This window comes from Myxine glutinosa, chromosome 3 (genome assembly GCF_964187855.1).
Source record: "Myxine glutinosa chromosome 3, kmMyxGlut1.1, whole genome shotgun sequence".
NCBI lineage: Eukaryota > Metazoa > Chordata > Myxini > Myxiniformes > Myxinidae > Myxine > Myxine glutinosa.
Genome location: NC_136263.1, coordinates 98,084,309 through 98,100,800, shown reverse-complemented (window position 1 = coordinate 98,100,800; position 16,492 = coordinate 98,084,309). Strand labels below are relative to the sequence as shown.

Sequence of the window (16,492 nt, the reverse complement as noted above, 5' to 3'; positions counted from 1 at the left end):
GTATAAGGAAGAAAGAAGGAAAGATCTGTTCGTCTCATTCAAATGAATGAAGGAGCACCGGTTTCATTTTGATTATTAGTATGGCAGATAGGTGCAGGAATGAGGAATTGTGCCTTTGATGATACAAGCATGGCATTTGGCACACAGTCAGAGTATGTCCAAAGAAAGATATTTGGCTATAGGGCCATCGCAGATTTGTCCTTTTTTGAAAAATGGCCGCCATTGTTGTCACAGGACAAATCTGCGACGGCCCTGTAGCCAAATATCTTCCTTAGGGCATACTCTAACTGTGTGCCAACTCTCGTGCTTGTATCATCAAAGGCACAATTCTCCAAAATATTTCACCAACCTGCCATACTATATGGTCGACTGAAAGTTTGGAGTGTTATTGATTGTCATAACGGTGTAGTTCGCAACAGATGCTCATGACGTCATATCGTCTGACATTTTGAAGTATTTTCTTCAACTATATATGAAAAATGTATTCAATATATATGTATAAATATTTTTATATTCGGATCCGGATATAATGTGTTAATGTGTTGCTCGAGAGAGGGGGCGTCAAAAACCGGTGGCTTTTTATTTTTTAATGTAACGTCATTCAATACCACGTGCCTTCGTAGCAGGCGCCATTTTGTTGGAATGAACAAGGACGATTTGCGCTGTTGTTATATGCTGTCTCGTGTCCTCATCTTGAACGTCATCGGTATTTGGTGGAAAGGTTACGTTTTGAAGTCGTTGCGGACTGTTGGACTCGAGAAGCTTGGGGCGGCCGCCGTGCTCGGCTTGGCCTGGGCTGAGGCTCATTCTGTTTATGGCGGTTTTATTGTCTAGCGGACGACGGTTCTTGTGTGTTCGTTCGATCTCTGCTTCGGACATTGTGGCTGTTGATATGTAACAATCACTTATGTTGTAAAGGTTTTTTGATTATCGGTCAGATTCTGGGATACTTTGGTATTTGGCTTCGCTATTTGTTTTGCTTTGTTTCCTCACTTCAACACATAACCAACCGCTTTCGATCTGCAGTGGCCATCGTTGAGCGTTCCAACAGCGCGGCCTCCTGATGCTCCCGTTTCTGGGCCCTTGCTGGTAGGCCGCGGCCTGTCGGTTCGCCCACGCATTTTGGACCCGAATCCTATCGTTCATTCCTCTCCTCGTTCGTTCGTCAGTTCTAGTCCCCAAACCCCCTTGTCACACACCCGCACCACCTTCGCCGAGTTCACTTGGTGCAAGACCCCTGCTAGGAATAGACAAAATGTCGTGTGTTCACTACAAGTTTTCGTCGAAACTCAACTACGATACTGTTACGTTCGATGGCATGCACATCTCGCTGGCTGACCTTAAGAAGACCATCATGTCCCGAGAGAGGCTTAAAGCTGCTGACTGCGACCTTCAAATAACAAACGCTCAAACGAAGGAAGGTGAGACCTTCACCCCCACCCCCACCCTCACCCCCCACCCCCCACCCCCCACCCCCATCTCCCACCCCCATCCCCCATCCCCCACCCCCCACCCCCACCCCCCACCCCCACACACATTCCCTCCTCCCTGCCCACACACATCCCCTCCTCCCTGCCCACACACATCCCTCACACACCCTTCACACACACCCTTCACACTCACACTTCACACACACACTTCACACACACCCTTCACACACACCCTTCACACACACCCTTCACACACACCCTCCACACACACCCTTCACACACACCCTTCACACACACCCTTCACACACACCCTTCACACACACCCTTCACACACACACCCTCCACACACACACACACACACACACCCTCCACACACACACACACACACCCTCCACACACACACACACCCTCCACACACACACACACCCTCCACACACACACACACCCTCCACACACACACACACCCTCCACACACACACACACCCTCCACACACACACACACGCACCCCCCCCCCCCCCCCTCCCCCCTTGCACAACTCCGCACCACGTGCACTTCGCACCCCGCGCACGCGCATGGTCCGACAAATTACCCAAATGTAAGTGAATATACCCAAATGAAAGCACAATGTACCCAAATGTACGCAAATGTAAGTGAATATACCCAAATGAACACAATGTACCCAAATGTCCGACGAATTACCCAAATGCAAGTGAATGTACCCAAATGAAAGCACAATGCACCCAAATGTAAGTCGTACTACGTAAAGCACGGTTGGCCCATAGGTGGGAAATGGGCAATGTGTATGCCCAAATGTCCGACGAATTACCCAAATGCAAGTGAATGTACCCAAATGAAAGCACAATGCACCCAAATGTAAGTCGTACTACGTAAAGCACGGTTGGCCCATAGGTGGGAAATGGGCAATGTGTATGCCCCATAGGGCATTGTGCATTTTTTTCTGCACCAGATTATAGTTGTTCGGGTTAGGGTTCGGTAAATTTGGGTAAATCGTCATTTTTGAGAATTTTCATTTGGGTAAATACTCCACATCATTTTGATACAAATAATAAGAAAGTAGGGTGTTACTTTGATAAAATATTTATATTTACTTCACTTTGTGTGACTCGTTCCATGTGAGATGATCTTCATTTGGGTAAATCTTGGCTGGTTGCCGTTCATTTGGGTAAATCGTCAATTTTTTTGATTTTCAGTTGGGTAAATATTCCACATCATTCTGATACAAATAATAAGAAAGTAGTGTGTAACTTTGATCAAATATTTATACTTCATTAATGTCTAGGATCAACCTATGTGGGTAAACTTACCGCCACCTTGGTCGCTTCAGCTCGGATTCATTAATCCTGCAGATGTATACCGAGTTATGTCCCCCTGGCCTAAAATGACTGCCACCGATAGGGCCGGTAAAATTTGTAAAATTCTGTTCGCATTCGTTTTCTTGGACGTCAAGAAGCACACCGTAACGTTTTACTGCATAAAATAACCTTCCTTTACGTAGTACGACTTACATTTGGGTACATTGTGCTTTCATTTGGGTAAATTCACTTACATTTGGGTAATTCGTTGGACGCGCACGCGCACACGTTTTTATTATTCATTTAATTATTTATTTATTTTGTCGGCACAGTGGACCTTGAAATTTGTTTCTTCGTCAAGGTGTTTGTAATCTTTTGTCAAAAGGTTAAATTGGTGTTGTGGTTAAATTAGGTCAAGAATTGTGGTTTCTTCTGTGGATGATTTAACTAAGTAATGATTAATTGCTAGCTTATTAAATGACTGACTTAACCCCCTTTTTTTTTTTTTTTCGTCTTTTTAAAATGGCCATCTTTTTCAGAATATTTTGAAGATGGAGCTCTCATTCCTAAAAATTCGTCGGTGATTGTAAAGCGAATCCCCATTGGAGGTGTACGTGCCGTGAGCAAGGCGTATCTTGCGTAAGTAATCGTCATGCATTTGTAAACATCTTGATTTCCCTAATTTGTCATTATTTAGGTGTCGGATTCACCCTTTTGTTTCGTTTTTTTTCCTATAAAGTATATTAAAATCCAAAAATGTGACTTTAAAATTCCGATGGTATTGGGGAAATTAACTCGCTGCTCTTAAAATGTGTTACTGGCTGGGGTACTGTACACATAAAAAGGGAAATTAGCTGAATTTTGTTGGTGCAAGCAAGATTTGTCTTTCGTTGTTTGGGGCAGGAAGAGGAGGACTTGGGAGGATTTATTAACCTGCACAAAGGGGTTAAACAATTGGTTTGTGTCTGCCCACTGTCGGTTTATGATGGAGGAACCACTTGTTTCAAATGGAATGTTATATTTTGAACATGAATCGGAAGCCAAACCTACTGTTTCACAGTACTGTGTCTGATTTTTGTCCCGATCACACATGCACAGAGAGGAGTGAGATTTTTTTTTTGTCTGCTTGCCTTTTTAAGGACTTCATAAATGACACGAACAACAGGCACAAATAACTAATGTAATGTGCTAGATAGGGTGATGTAAAATACCAGGGTTCGAAATAGGTGGTGGCCCGGGTGCCAAATGCTACCAAAAACTCCGTCGGGTCACTGAAGCCTGGTTCTGTGGCCACTTGTGTCAAATTATTTGATACTAGGGCATGCCCGTACATGGGTGCCCGTTCCTTGCCAAAAAAAAAAAAAAACGCTACCCGTACGCTCTACCCCGCCCGTACGCCCGTAAACAAAAAAAACAACGCTCTTCGCTTCCGCCTTCGCTCTGACTGAATTGGGAGAAATAATGCGCATAAGAAATCGAGAAATTATTATTTTCTCCGGAAGAAATCGAATTACGAACCGTAATGGCGCACGCGCTCGGCTCGGCTCGCTCTCACATCGGCCACGCCTACGCAACAACGCGTTCTGTGATTGGCTGCCGGAAGTGCAGTCTTCACTGTCCGGAAGGTCGCATATCGCAGTTACGATGAATCGCAAATTAGTTTTAATTAGTTTTAAAACATAGTTGAACGCCAACATAGTTTGCCAACGTGAAATAAATGAATACGCTCTCAAATGTGCCGTCCGAGGCAGAGTCTGTTCGCCACGTTCGGCACACGTGATAGCTCGCTGCTCTCTGATTGGTTGAATCGTTTTTTGGACATAGCTCGGTAACTACTTGTCCGATTAATATGAAACCTTGAAAAGGCACATCCTCGGGTCCCCAGCCATATACCTGGCAAGTTTAAAGTATATCGGACCCGTGGTTGTCGAGAAACAGCGGTCACAGACATACAGACAAACAAACATACACACAGAGATTACTGGAATTATAGATAGATATCTCTATCAATTTATTCGGTCATTACTTATCATAATGCAATCTCACCCAACTAAACTTGCCAAGGGGACCACAGTCATATGGCAAAGGGTGTAGCCGCTTCAAATGCCACCCTCACTCAGAGTTTTGAAGGTGGAGCAAAATCAAATCGTCTTCGGAAACGTGTATCATGCAGTGCCCCTTCTGGTGGTGGTGGGAGAGGGTATTACAAGTGATGTCTTAGAACCCTCAATTGTATCACGACTAATAGGACTCGCTCCATTTTATTATCACACATGCTTAGCATATGTTGCTTTAGACTCGACTGCAAACGAGACCAAAAGTCTAACAGCGGCGTAGCCGGGCTTGTAAAATATTATAAACCACAAACACACATGATTAGCTTTTTAAACAGTCGCTAATGCTGTTTATAACATTAAACAAAGAAATTTGGAGGAATCCCGACATCCGTTAGGTAAGTTTTACTTGCAGAACTGAGCGAAGATCTACTGTAATCTATGTACCCCACAAGAGTTGGAGGTGTGCTCATTTACCAAGCAGCAAGCTAGCGCTTGCCAAGCCAGCCATTCCTTCAGGGTTTTGAATGGAGTGCTTGCTCAAATGCTTAAACCACTTGGCGATCTCTCCACAAGAACCTTGGTAAATGAACACACAACCAATGTTCTTGAGACCCGACCATAGATCGACTAATCTATATACCCCAAAGAGTAATAACTCTCCCTGCCGCTTCCGTAGTGAGCGGGTGTACTAGTAAATTAAAATGTCGGTCGGTGGACTCAGCCGGCGTAATGACATCACAGACTAATGACATAACGGACACAAAACTGCTGCTACTTTAATATGTAGAAGATGATATATTTTAACTTCTAGTACGTTTGCAGTCACTACGAAGGGATTGGTGTTATGATTAGATTTACTATAATATTAACGTTACGTTGTTATTATTTCAAAAATCATATTGCTATTAAAAAACCGAGGCGAATTCCTTACTTCCGCGGTTATTAATATTAGTGCTGAACACCGCTTATATCATTGATTCATGAACCATATACAGCTTATATCCATTAACTTTCCATTCATGACATTGGGATTAAAGTATTATGATTATAATTACTATATTATTATTACTATTACGAAAACGATACTACTGAAACGATACACTACTGTATTAAGAAACCTGGGCTTTATTTGTCCGAAGCGGTCCGAAGGTGAGGCTTAAAGCCTAAGGCCTATATGTACCTTATTGTTGGAAGAGCCATAACACCGATGCTTTCGATATTTCATGGTCATTTTAACAATCGGTTTGTTAACTCAACTGGACTATGTCCAGCTGAGTTTTTGTCGACACCCAGGTCCGTCTGTCATCCGTCGTCTGTCTGTCTGAACAATTCGACGTCTACGCTTAGTCACAAATATTGATGAAATTTGTTATGCATCATCTTCAAGACATAAACTAGTTTGGGATTGCATTTGGGCGTTGGATGCCCAAAAATGGGCGTGGCAGGTCGGCCATATTGAAAAATAAATTTTTGTCATATTTTTAGCACACAAACTATATAGTTTGTGGTTCTATTATGCATATTCTAACCATATTGATATAGACAAGTTGAGTTCAGGTTCCCTGGAACCTCTCTAGTTTGTTTTGCACTGAATTAAAAATGTAAAGGTAGAGCATTGCGATTGTGATATATGACAGGTTTGCCGATATGTTCGGCATGAACAGCATATAATTCAAAATGGCGGTGTGTGGAGAGCCAGCCGCCGTACTGCTGTAATTACATCAGATGTAATCACATCACCCTGTCATGTGATCAGATCCTCAGCTCTGATTGGTATACGTTTGAGGGGACATATACATACATACAGACTGACAAACACTATTCTAGACGGCTTTGCCCTATGGGCTACGCTGTATAAATCCGAAGAAATTGCCATGTTTTATTTGCGTTTTCCACCTTTGGAAGGTGTATATGTCGCAGCTTGAGCGTCGTTCTATGTTATTGTGGAACGTTTGTAAGGCCACTTCAAATGACAAAGGTGATAATAATAGCACAATAATAATATTAATGTTGCAGAATAATAATAATAAATAAAATGTAAGTAAAAAGATGCCTGGTACTACAAGGTTTTAACATAAACATCAACAGAGACATATTAAGGACATTTGCATAAAATATTTTAAAATATCCACAAAGCTGTTCATTGGGCACTCAGGTGATATTCGCACAAGGTGAAAGACATTGAAGAATATAATCTATCTTGGCCACCGATAAACAAGATCAATTCCAATTGGATGCTCTCTGCTGACATCACCTCCCAATGATCTAGGTTGGAGGAGCCTGTTGTGTTCAGCACTCCAATTGCAGGTTAGAGTGTGGGGCGGGGCCACTCGGGCCATTGCAGAATCTTCTTCATCAACATTTGGGACTGGGAGATTAGCTTACGTTCCTCTTTGAAGAAGCACAACAAAATGTTTTGTGGTTCTTTTTCATTCTGTTTTATGGAAATATCCTTTATGTCTCTGTTGATGTCTATATTGAACTAATAATAAAAATAATAATTGGCAGTGATGAAAAGAATAACGTGATTTTGGTGAAGAGGTCTTATCATACCACCATGACTGCTGCCGCAAATATATTTCAAATTATTTTGTACGATTAGAATAATCGTAACCCGCTAATCTCACCAATACCGCCAGCTGTAAACAAAAACTCGTGAAAAAAGCTGATCCAGGGGTGTCCCATTACCAATCGCTTGCCAAGCCAGACATTCCTTGTCGACCGTTTTTTTGGAGTGCTTGCTTGAGTAGTCAAGCACCTGGCAAGCGCCTTAGAAGCTGCTTAGTAATGGAACCCACCCCAGCATATGTGCTAGACCGAGTTTGGTTTGCATGCCCCTAACTCCACCTCTGGATGTAGCGCAAGGCCGTAAGTTTGCAATGTGCACGCATCACATTGTCAACCGCATGCTAGAATGATCCATAAACTAAAGCATGCATGTGGTGCGCAATGCATGTGGTGTGGACAATGTCCAAATGTTCAGCGATTATAATTGGTAGCAGAATGTTGATTGTGAGGCAATTGCTCAACACACTCACTGACATGGATAGATATACTTATATTTAGATGGTAGTCCATTGAAATCCCCCCAACCCAATTTAAAAAAATCTATTCTGATTTATATCTTAACTCTTATGTATATATTAAGTGTACCAGAAAGTTCTGTATACACAACTTTAAAAAACAACATAACTTTTCTGGTACACCTAATATTATCTTCAAATATCTTGACCCTTATACACTTAACTCTTGTATCTATAGACCGATCCGATAAGGACGATCGCCTCCTCGCCGATAGGCGGCACTCTTGCGTCCGCCATTACTGGGGGGGCGTCCCGATCCAAACTTAACTCCAGCTGTCTGCGCCAGCACAACTATCATCGCGATCGTACATGAAAAGTGTCCATGATAATCGTTCTCAAGTGTTTCTCTATACATGTGGAGCGGTCGTGGACACCTGGCACCCAAAGGCACACGATACAAACCCCGTTTCCGGCGATATCGCCGGGCGCCGCAGGCGCACGGCCATGCCGCCCTGAAGGCACCTGGCACCTGGGGGTACCCGGTTTCCAGTTCCACCTGCACCAAACCTATTTTGTTAGCAACCGCATACCCTATGCTACGCCATGCCGAGCCCCCTTCCAAAAATTAGCAGAAGAACATATGATCATGAAGGAGAAACTTGACATGTACTCAAAGCATGATCAGGATATTTTGGCATGGCTCTCTAAAGCAGCTTTACATTTGCGGAATGAAATAAAGGAAGCCAAAAATGAACAGCCTTGGCCACCTTGCCCAAATTAACTAGATGACAAATATGTGGACATCCCATCACTCAAAGTGTTTCTAACAAAATTGTTAACTGGTGAAACAAAGAGCTCAAGTAGCAAAACTCGTGTTCAGAGATTGGTGTGGTCATTCGCTCAAGATCTCATATATGGAACAACTTCAGGCAAAGTAAAGACGTTAAAGCACATATTATTGCCTTGGACAGTAAAATCACTGACTGGTAATGTCGAGATCGTAAAAATTCTTAACCGTCTAGGTCATGGGATATCATATTCTACATTGTTGGAAATAGACACAGCTTTGTGTCTGCAGAAATTGCAAACATAACCAGAAAATGATATTGTGCTGCCATCAAATATCTATCCTGGGGTTCCCACTGTGTTCGCATACGACAACATTGACAGGCAGGAGGAAACCCTCAGTGGAGGAGGGACATCACATCGAGTTAATGGGATTGTTGTACAACCACAAGTATTAACAGGCCAGCTCCCCACAAACAGAGAAGGAATGCAGAAGGACAGAAGATGCTCTATTCCTCATAAACCCTTTGTGTCACCCAATTACAACTGTGGCGACAGAAGAAGTCCTCCAGCAATCGCACCACTTCAGCCTGACGAGGCACAAATGGCAGAAGTTAAAACTGCTAAGCATAAAAACATCGCTATAAAAACATTTTAAAAAACACCACCCTGTGAAGACTGCCTTCACCAATATGCCTTGAGAGCCAACTATCAAAGTGCCATATGGCAACGTAGCCTGGTAGCAGATCCAGATGTACCAGATCCCCAGGACAACCATGGATGGACTGCAAGAGAGGATGGCACACTTGATGTTCTGTGGATGACTGGCTCTCCTGCACCTCAGGTCATCATGGAATTCATATCCTGTACATGCCGGCGTGTTTGTCAGCTACCAAACTGCCAGTGTCTGTCTAATAGACTAAAGTGCACAATTGAGTGCAAACTTCAAGACTGTACCAACATGATGGATGCTGATGAAGATGATTCAGACCAGAATACCAGTGATGCTGAAGATCTTGATGATGATGATAATGAGGATGTTGACTAAACATCAAACCTACACACTGTACAAGTATATTTGGGGAGGGGGGAGGGCGCGTGAATCATCGAATCAGCGCGCTGCTCTGCCACCGATTCAGATTCCGTGTATAATATTCCTCGCTGAGAAAAAATATGGATCTAAAGATGAAAGAAAAAAAACCTATGTGGTGTGAATGGCAATGTTCCTCGCTGAAATGTGAAAAAACGCAATCGCGCGGCAAGGAACATCACGTGATCGCTCTGAGCGATCGATTGCAACTCTGCGTCGTGTCGTGGACGTGGCCAACGTGGCCTCATGCTCCCAGGTGATTGGCTAACTCAAGCTCGAGAGAGCCATAATGCGCTACTTTATGGCAAAAAATATGGATCTAAAGATGAAAGAAAAAAAAACCTATGTGGTGTGAATGGCAATGTTCCTCGCTGAAATGTGAAAAAACGCAATCGCTTTTCGCTCTGAAATACGTGCGAACGCGTAACTGAGTTAATGGCGGCAAGGAACATCACGTGATTGCTCTGAGCGAATCAGCGCGCTGCTCTGCCATTCCGGTCATAATATTCCTCGCTGAAATGCGCTGAGGTAAAAATATGGTTAAAAAATATTATGAAAATTTTTTAGGTCGGCCATGTTCTTCCCAGGCTCAATGGCCACGTCTGTGCCAAATATCAAGTACGTGAGCCTCTCCGTTTAGGAGTCTATCGGTAACATTACACACGCACACACACACACACACACACACACACACACACACACACACACACACACACACACACACAAACTGTGTTTTATATATACTAGGGCATGCCCGTACGTGGGTGCCCGTTCCTTGCCAAAAAAAAAAAAAAACGCTACCCGTACGCTCTACCCCGCCCGTACGCCCGTAAACAAAAAAAACAACGCTCTTCGCTTCCGCCCTTCGCTCTGACTGAATTGGGAGAAATAATGCGCATAAGAAATCGAGAAATTATTATTTTCTCCGGAAGAAATCGAATTACGAACCGTAATGGCGCACGCGCTCGGCTCGGCTCGCTCTCACATCGGCCACGCCTACGCAACAACGCGTTCTGTGATTGGCTGCCGGAAGTGCAGTCTTCACTGTCCGGAAGGTCGCATATCGCAGTTACGATGAATCGCAAATTAGTTTTAATTAGTTTTAAAACATAGTTGAACGCCAACATAGTTTGCCAACGTGAAATAAATGAATACGCTCTCAAATGTGCCGTCCGAGGCAGAGTCTGTTCGCCACGTTCGGCACACGTGATAGCTCGCTGCTCTCTGATTGGTTGAATCGTTTTTTGGACATAGCTCGGTAACTACTTCTCCGATTAATATGAAACCTTGAAAAGGCACATCCTCGGGTCCCCAGCAATATACCTGGCAAGTTTAAAGTATATCGGACCGGTAGTTGTCGAGAAACAGCGGTCACAGACAAACAGACATACATACATACATACATACATACATACATACATACACAGAGATTACTGGAATTATAGATAGATAGATTGTCTATCGTATAAAGTATTAAGTATTTTTTCTGTTGGTTTGCCTGTAGTAAGAAATGATTGTTGATAACTGCTGAGCCATTCTTTTCTCAGACTTTATCAGGGACACATGGTAGATATTTATGCTTGTGTTTCTGGATGTTTTAAATCGACCTCAAAATAATACCCAACTTCTGCTTTGTCAAATTCCTTTTGAGAAGAGATAACGATGTTTTGTAAAACGCTTTCATAATGTTTCTCTTTATCTCATTTAATATTTCCATATGGTAAATATTGAGACATAGCACATCAATACAAATTGTAAGCATTGCAAGACGTCAAGTAAGAACTATCTTTTGTAGCATCATAGTTGGGAAGATAGTTGTTGTTAGCTTTAGCATATCTCTAAGAAAATACTTGTGATATTCCCACCTCGTTTAGCCTTCTCTATCATCAAAAGTATATCTATATTACTGATTAATTCCAACGGCTGTTTAGACATCTTTAGCACAGCACTCCAAGCTCATCCTGGGGCTGTGTAATAATGAGTGGGGTCTAATACATATGAATATTTATTATAACACTTCTAAAAATCTCGAATACATATATATATATATATATATAAAACACAGTTTGTTTGTGTTACCTATAGACTCCTAAACGGAGAGGCTCACGTACTTGATTTTTGGCAGAGACATGGCCATTGGGCCCGGGAAGGACATGGCCCACCTAAAAATGACCTCCGATTACGAGATCCATATTTTTTTATTAATATTTAACTTAGCGCATTTCAGCGAGGAACATTATACACTGAATCGCAGCCTGTGCCACAGCAACGCGCTGATTCACTCAGAGCGATCACGTGATGTTCCATCCTCGCCGTCAGACGTGCTCACATACTCGATTTTTGGCATAGACATGGCCATTGTGCCTGGGAAGGACATGGCCCACATAAAAATGACCTCAGATGACAAGATCCATATTTTTTATTCATATTTACCTCAGCGCACTTCAGCGAGGAACATTATACACTGAATCTCAGCATATGCCAGAGCAGCTCGCTGATTCCTCCCTCATTCGCTCAGATTTGCTCAGAGCGATCACGTGATGTTCCATCCTCTCTGCCAGACCACTGAACTGAAAACATATAGAATGACCATTGCCATTCACACCACACAGGTGGAGATGCAGCTACCAGGTGCCATCTTGGTTGGCACTCGATGCTGGGCGATGGTGATTTCCGTCATGCGTTTGCACGTAATTCAGAGCGAAAAGCGATTGCGTTTTTTCACCTTTTGTGTGATCGTGTTTTGTGTCCATTTTGTGCGATATGAATTAAACGTCTTTGAAACAGCTGTGAAACGTCTTTCCACAACCCTTCCGTAACCGAGTAGAGCAGTTTATTGCCGCACAAAATGGCATTTTAACAGTTGTCTGGCTTTTAAAATCTGGGACATGTTCAAAACAAACGAGATCCGTGAAGCGAGTAGGTCGAGTCATGCTAACCAAGATGGCGACAAGGCGGCTATACTTTTCACGGAGTATGAGCATTCTATATATTTTCAATTCAGTGCGCCAGACTCGCTCACGTACTTGATTTTTGGCATAGACATGGCCATTGGGCATGTGCCAGGGCAGCTCACTGATTCGCTCAGAGCGATCACGTCATGTTCCATCCTCGCCACCAGACTCGCACCATATATCACGGTGTAATTTGTGCAAGGCTTTTGTCCAAGTGAGCTTGAGTCGAGAGGGTGAATGTACGGGTTGGGAATGTACGGGTCTCCTTTCCCCCGCCCGGCAACGCCGGTACTGGAGGGCGTAGTAGGATCGGTGAGTCTCTGAAAGCCGCTTTACTTCGTGCTGTCGCGAAGATGCAGGACGATGTCGCGCTTGTTGTACTGAACTGCAACGTCTCCTACCATGCGATCTGCAACGTCATTGTTGACTGGCCCTCCCCTCCCCCTCTCCCTCCCCCCTCCCCCCTCCCCCTCCCCTCCTCAGTCCTCCCCCTCCCCTCCTCAGTCCTCCCCCTCCCCTCCTCAGTCCTCCCCCTCCCCTCCTCAGTCCTCCCCTTCCCCCCTCCCCTTCCCCCCTCCCCTTCCTCCTCCCCCTTCCCTGCCCTCCCCCTCCTCCTCCCCTCCCCTCTCCCCTCCCCTCTCCCCTCCCCCCCTCCCCCCTCCTTTCCCTCCCCCTCCTTTTCCCCCTCCCCTCCCCTCCCTTCCCCCCTCCTCTTCCTCCTCCCCTCCCCTTCCTCCTCCCCTTCCCTTCCCCCCTCCCCTTCCCTTCATCCCATCACCTCCCCTTCCCGCCCTCTTCCCTCCCCAACCCCTCCCCCTCCCTCCTCTCCTCCCCTCCCCCCCCCTTTCCCCTCCCCCCCCATTCCCCTCCCCCCCCCATTTCCCCTCCCCCCCTCCCTTCTCCCCTCCTCCCTTCTCCCCCCTCCCTTCTCCCCTCCCCCTCCCCTCCCCCTTCCCTGCCCTCCCCCTCCCCTCCCCTCCTCCTCCCCTCCCCTCTCCCCTCCCCCCTCCCCCCTCCTTTCCCTCCCCCTCCTTTTCCCCCTCCCCTCCCCTCCCTTCCCCCCTCCTCTTCCTCCTCCCCTCCCCTTCCTCCTCCCCTTCCCTTCCCCCCCTCCCCTTCCCTTCATCCCATCACCTCCCCTTCCCGCCCTCTTCCCTCCCCAACCCCTCCCCCTCCCTCCTCTCCTCCCCTCCCCCCCCCCCCTTTCCCCTCCCCCCCCCATTCCCCTCCCCCCCCCATTCCCCTCCCCCCCCCCCATTCCCCTCCCCCCCCCATTCCCCTCCCCTTCCCCCTCCCCTCCCCTCCCCCACCTGGCAACACCAAGTACTTCTGCTAGTCAGTTAATAAAAGAACATCAGTCTTTAGATATAGATCATGATATTCTCCAATATTTTTTACATTAAATTTATTCCAAACATTTTCCACTTGGGTATATTCTTTATCACTTTTGAGTTTTATTAAACTCGTTGTAGAAACTTTCTTTAGAGGGGAGATGTTTCTTTGAACCTCTCAAATGACTTCATATAATCATATTTGGATATACACCCTTTTGTTGTAAGAGTTCAACATCTGCCGGATTGGAGAATTGGAAAACTTGATATTTGATGTTAAAATGGCTAATGGATTTGACAAACTTAAATGTATTAAGAAATCTAACGACTTATGGTAGATGTGAAGATTGTTTTGTGAATGAGATGTATTTCTGGTCTGTGTTTGGAATAGCTGAAATGTTCTCAGAGGTTTTACTCAACTTTTATAAATAGATGTGTGTCATAGTGAGTGTTGTTGTGAAGAAAAACTAGAATGAAGAGAAGTTTAAATTTCAGATTACAACTTTGATGAGCTGGACTTCTATATCCCCCAATGAGATGACAATGGTCTCTTACCTTTAAACCTTCACTGATTTTCTTCTCAAACTATGACAGATATTGTTTTTCCTAAGTTTCATTTTCTTTTCCTTTGTTAAGGACATTGGCTTATAGGTTTTTCCAATCGTTTTACAAACTCTTGAGGGGCATCTTCTCTGTCGAGTCCATAAGGAATATGTTTTTGGTATATTTGTGTATGATTGATTACCTCCACCACCAAAGGTGTCTTCCTTTGTTATGTTTATGGAGGTTATGTTTTCACCCCTGTCTGGTTGTCTGACAGTTTGTCTGTGAACAAAATATATCAAAGTTGTGGATGGATTTGGACGAAATTTGGCAGAGATGTGGCGTATGTGACGAGGACAAAATGATTCGATTTTTGTGAAGATTCGGATCCGGCTACCAGAATTTTTAAGTGATTCTTCACCATTGGGAGATCGGGCCAAAAACGATACATAGCAGGATATCTCAAAACGTTGTGGACGGATTTGGATGAAACTTGGTGGACTGGTTGGGTGTGTGACAAGGACTATTCGATTCGATTTTGGTGAAGATCTGAATATGGATTCGGATATGAGAATTATTTAATTCTTTAAGTGATTCTTCACCATTGGGAGATGGGGCCGAAAACGATACGTAGCAGGATATCTCAAAAGGTTATGGATGGATTTGGACGAAACTTCTTGGACAGGTTGTGTGTATGGCGAGGAAGAATCTGTTCAATTTTGGTGAAGATCTGGTTCTGGATCCAGCTAGTAGAATGTTTTAAAATGATCCTTCACCATTGAGTGAAGTGGCCAACCAGGTGGAGGTATGTATGCTCTCCATTGAGTGCCGTTCTCGTCGTGTGTGTGATATTTTAAAAATAACGCTGAAGATTTAGCTTTCATATTGCAGATATCTATTCCTCATGACATTATCTCACGTTTATTAAATTACGGCTGTGATTGGCTGAATTTTGTTGCCATGGCAACTATCTCGGTGACTTGGCTCATGTCCGAGGGGCATTTCAAAAAAACGTTCAAGACTTAGCTTTCATGATACACAGATCTATTCCTCATACCATCCAAAAGACATGGGACCAAGATTATCAGCTCCTTGTTTGTGTTTGGAGAAACTGTATCTTTTCAAGGATACTTTCAAAATCGACGTATATCACAAACGGATGCATTATGGACTTATTTACGAGTACATATTTGAATGATATGTTTGGACCTGCTTTGACATATTAATTCTGGTCGATTTATGATTATCGATGAAGATCTGTAAAAGCATATTCCTGAATGCAATGGTGTAGACCTAGTAGATCCTGTGTATAGGACTTGTAGTTCAATCTGATACTAACAAGGCTGCTTTCTTGCTTTATAAACCCACACCTATAACTTCAAAGGACTTGAAATATCATGTATTATGTAATACAGTTATATCACAAATATAAAGACAATGTTTTTCAATTACCTTTGTTTGTTGCTTTTCTATAATCCTGAGCACTATTTTGAGCCCTTTATTGGATTCCTTGACCCAGAAAACATCGGATTAGCATATTTAATTAAGTTTCTAGGTTGACTAGAACCCGAGATAGCGCAAAATATGTATTTTATGGTGGGCATTTTGAAAATCCAAAATGGCGGCCATGCAAGTGTCTGTGCAAATGCCAACATTGGTTTTCGGATTCTCCATGCTCTGATGATTCCAAAAATGTACAGGTTTGCTAATCTCCCAAATTTTTGAACGAAATTATATTTGTTAACATGGTGATCCTGGCTATCTTCATCACTGTCCTGTGTGTCATTTTCGCAAAGGTGTCGACGCAAATACCAACATTAATTTTTGGATTCCTCATGCTCTGAATATTCCAAAAATGTATAGTTTTGCTAATCTCCAAAAATTTTGAATGGAATTATATTTGTTAACATCGTGAACCTGACTTGATGTCGGCACCAGTTTTTGAAACATTGAACTCGAAGCCA

At 43.8% G+C, this 16,492-nt stretch overlaps 1 protein-coding gene across 3 annotated transcripts in view; it reads left to right on the top strand.

Annotated features, from left to right (window-relative positions):
• Positions 1-576: 576 nt before the first annotated feature.
• Positions 577-16,492, top strand: part of RBBP6 (RB binding protein 6, ubiquitin ligase) — a 164,555-nt gene continuing 148,639 nt past the window's right edge. For 2 of the 3 annotated variants that reach the window (XM_068110380.2, XM_068110379.2), the window contains exons 1-2: positions 577-1,421; positions 3,284-3,383. In XM_068110380.2, coding sequence (XP_067966481.2) covers positions 1,256-1,421; positions 3,284-3,383 — 266 coding nt within the window. In that variant the 5' untranslated portion in view covers positions 577-1,255. The remainder of the gene's footprint in view (positions 1,422-3,283; positions 3,384-16,492) is intronic. The other variant, XM_068110381.2, reaches the window with a different exon arrangement.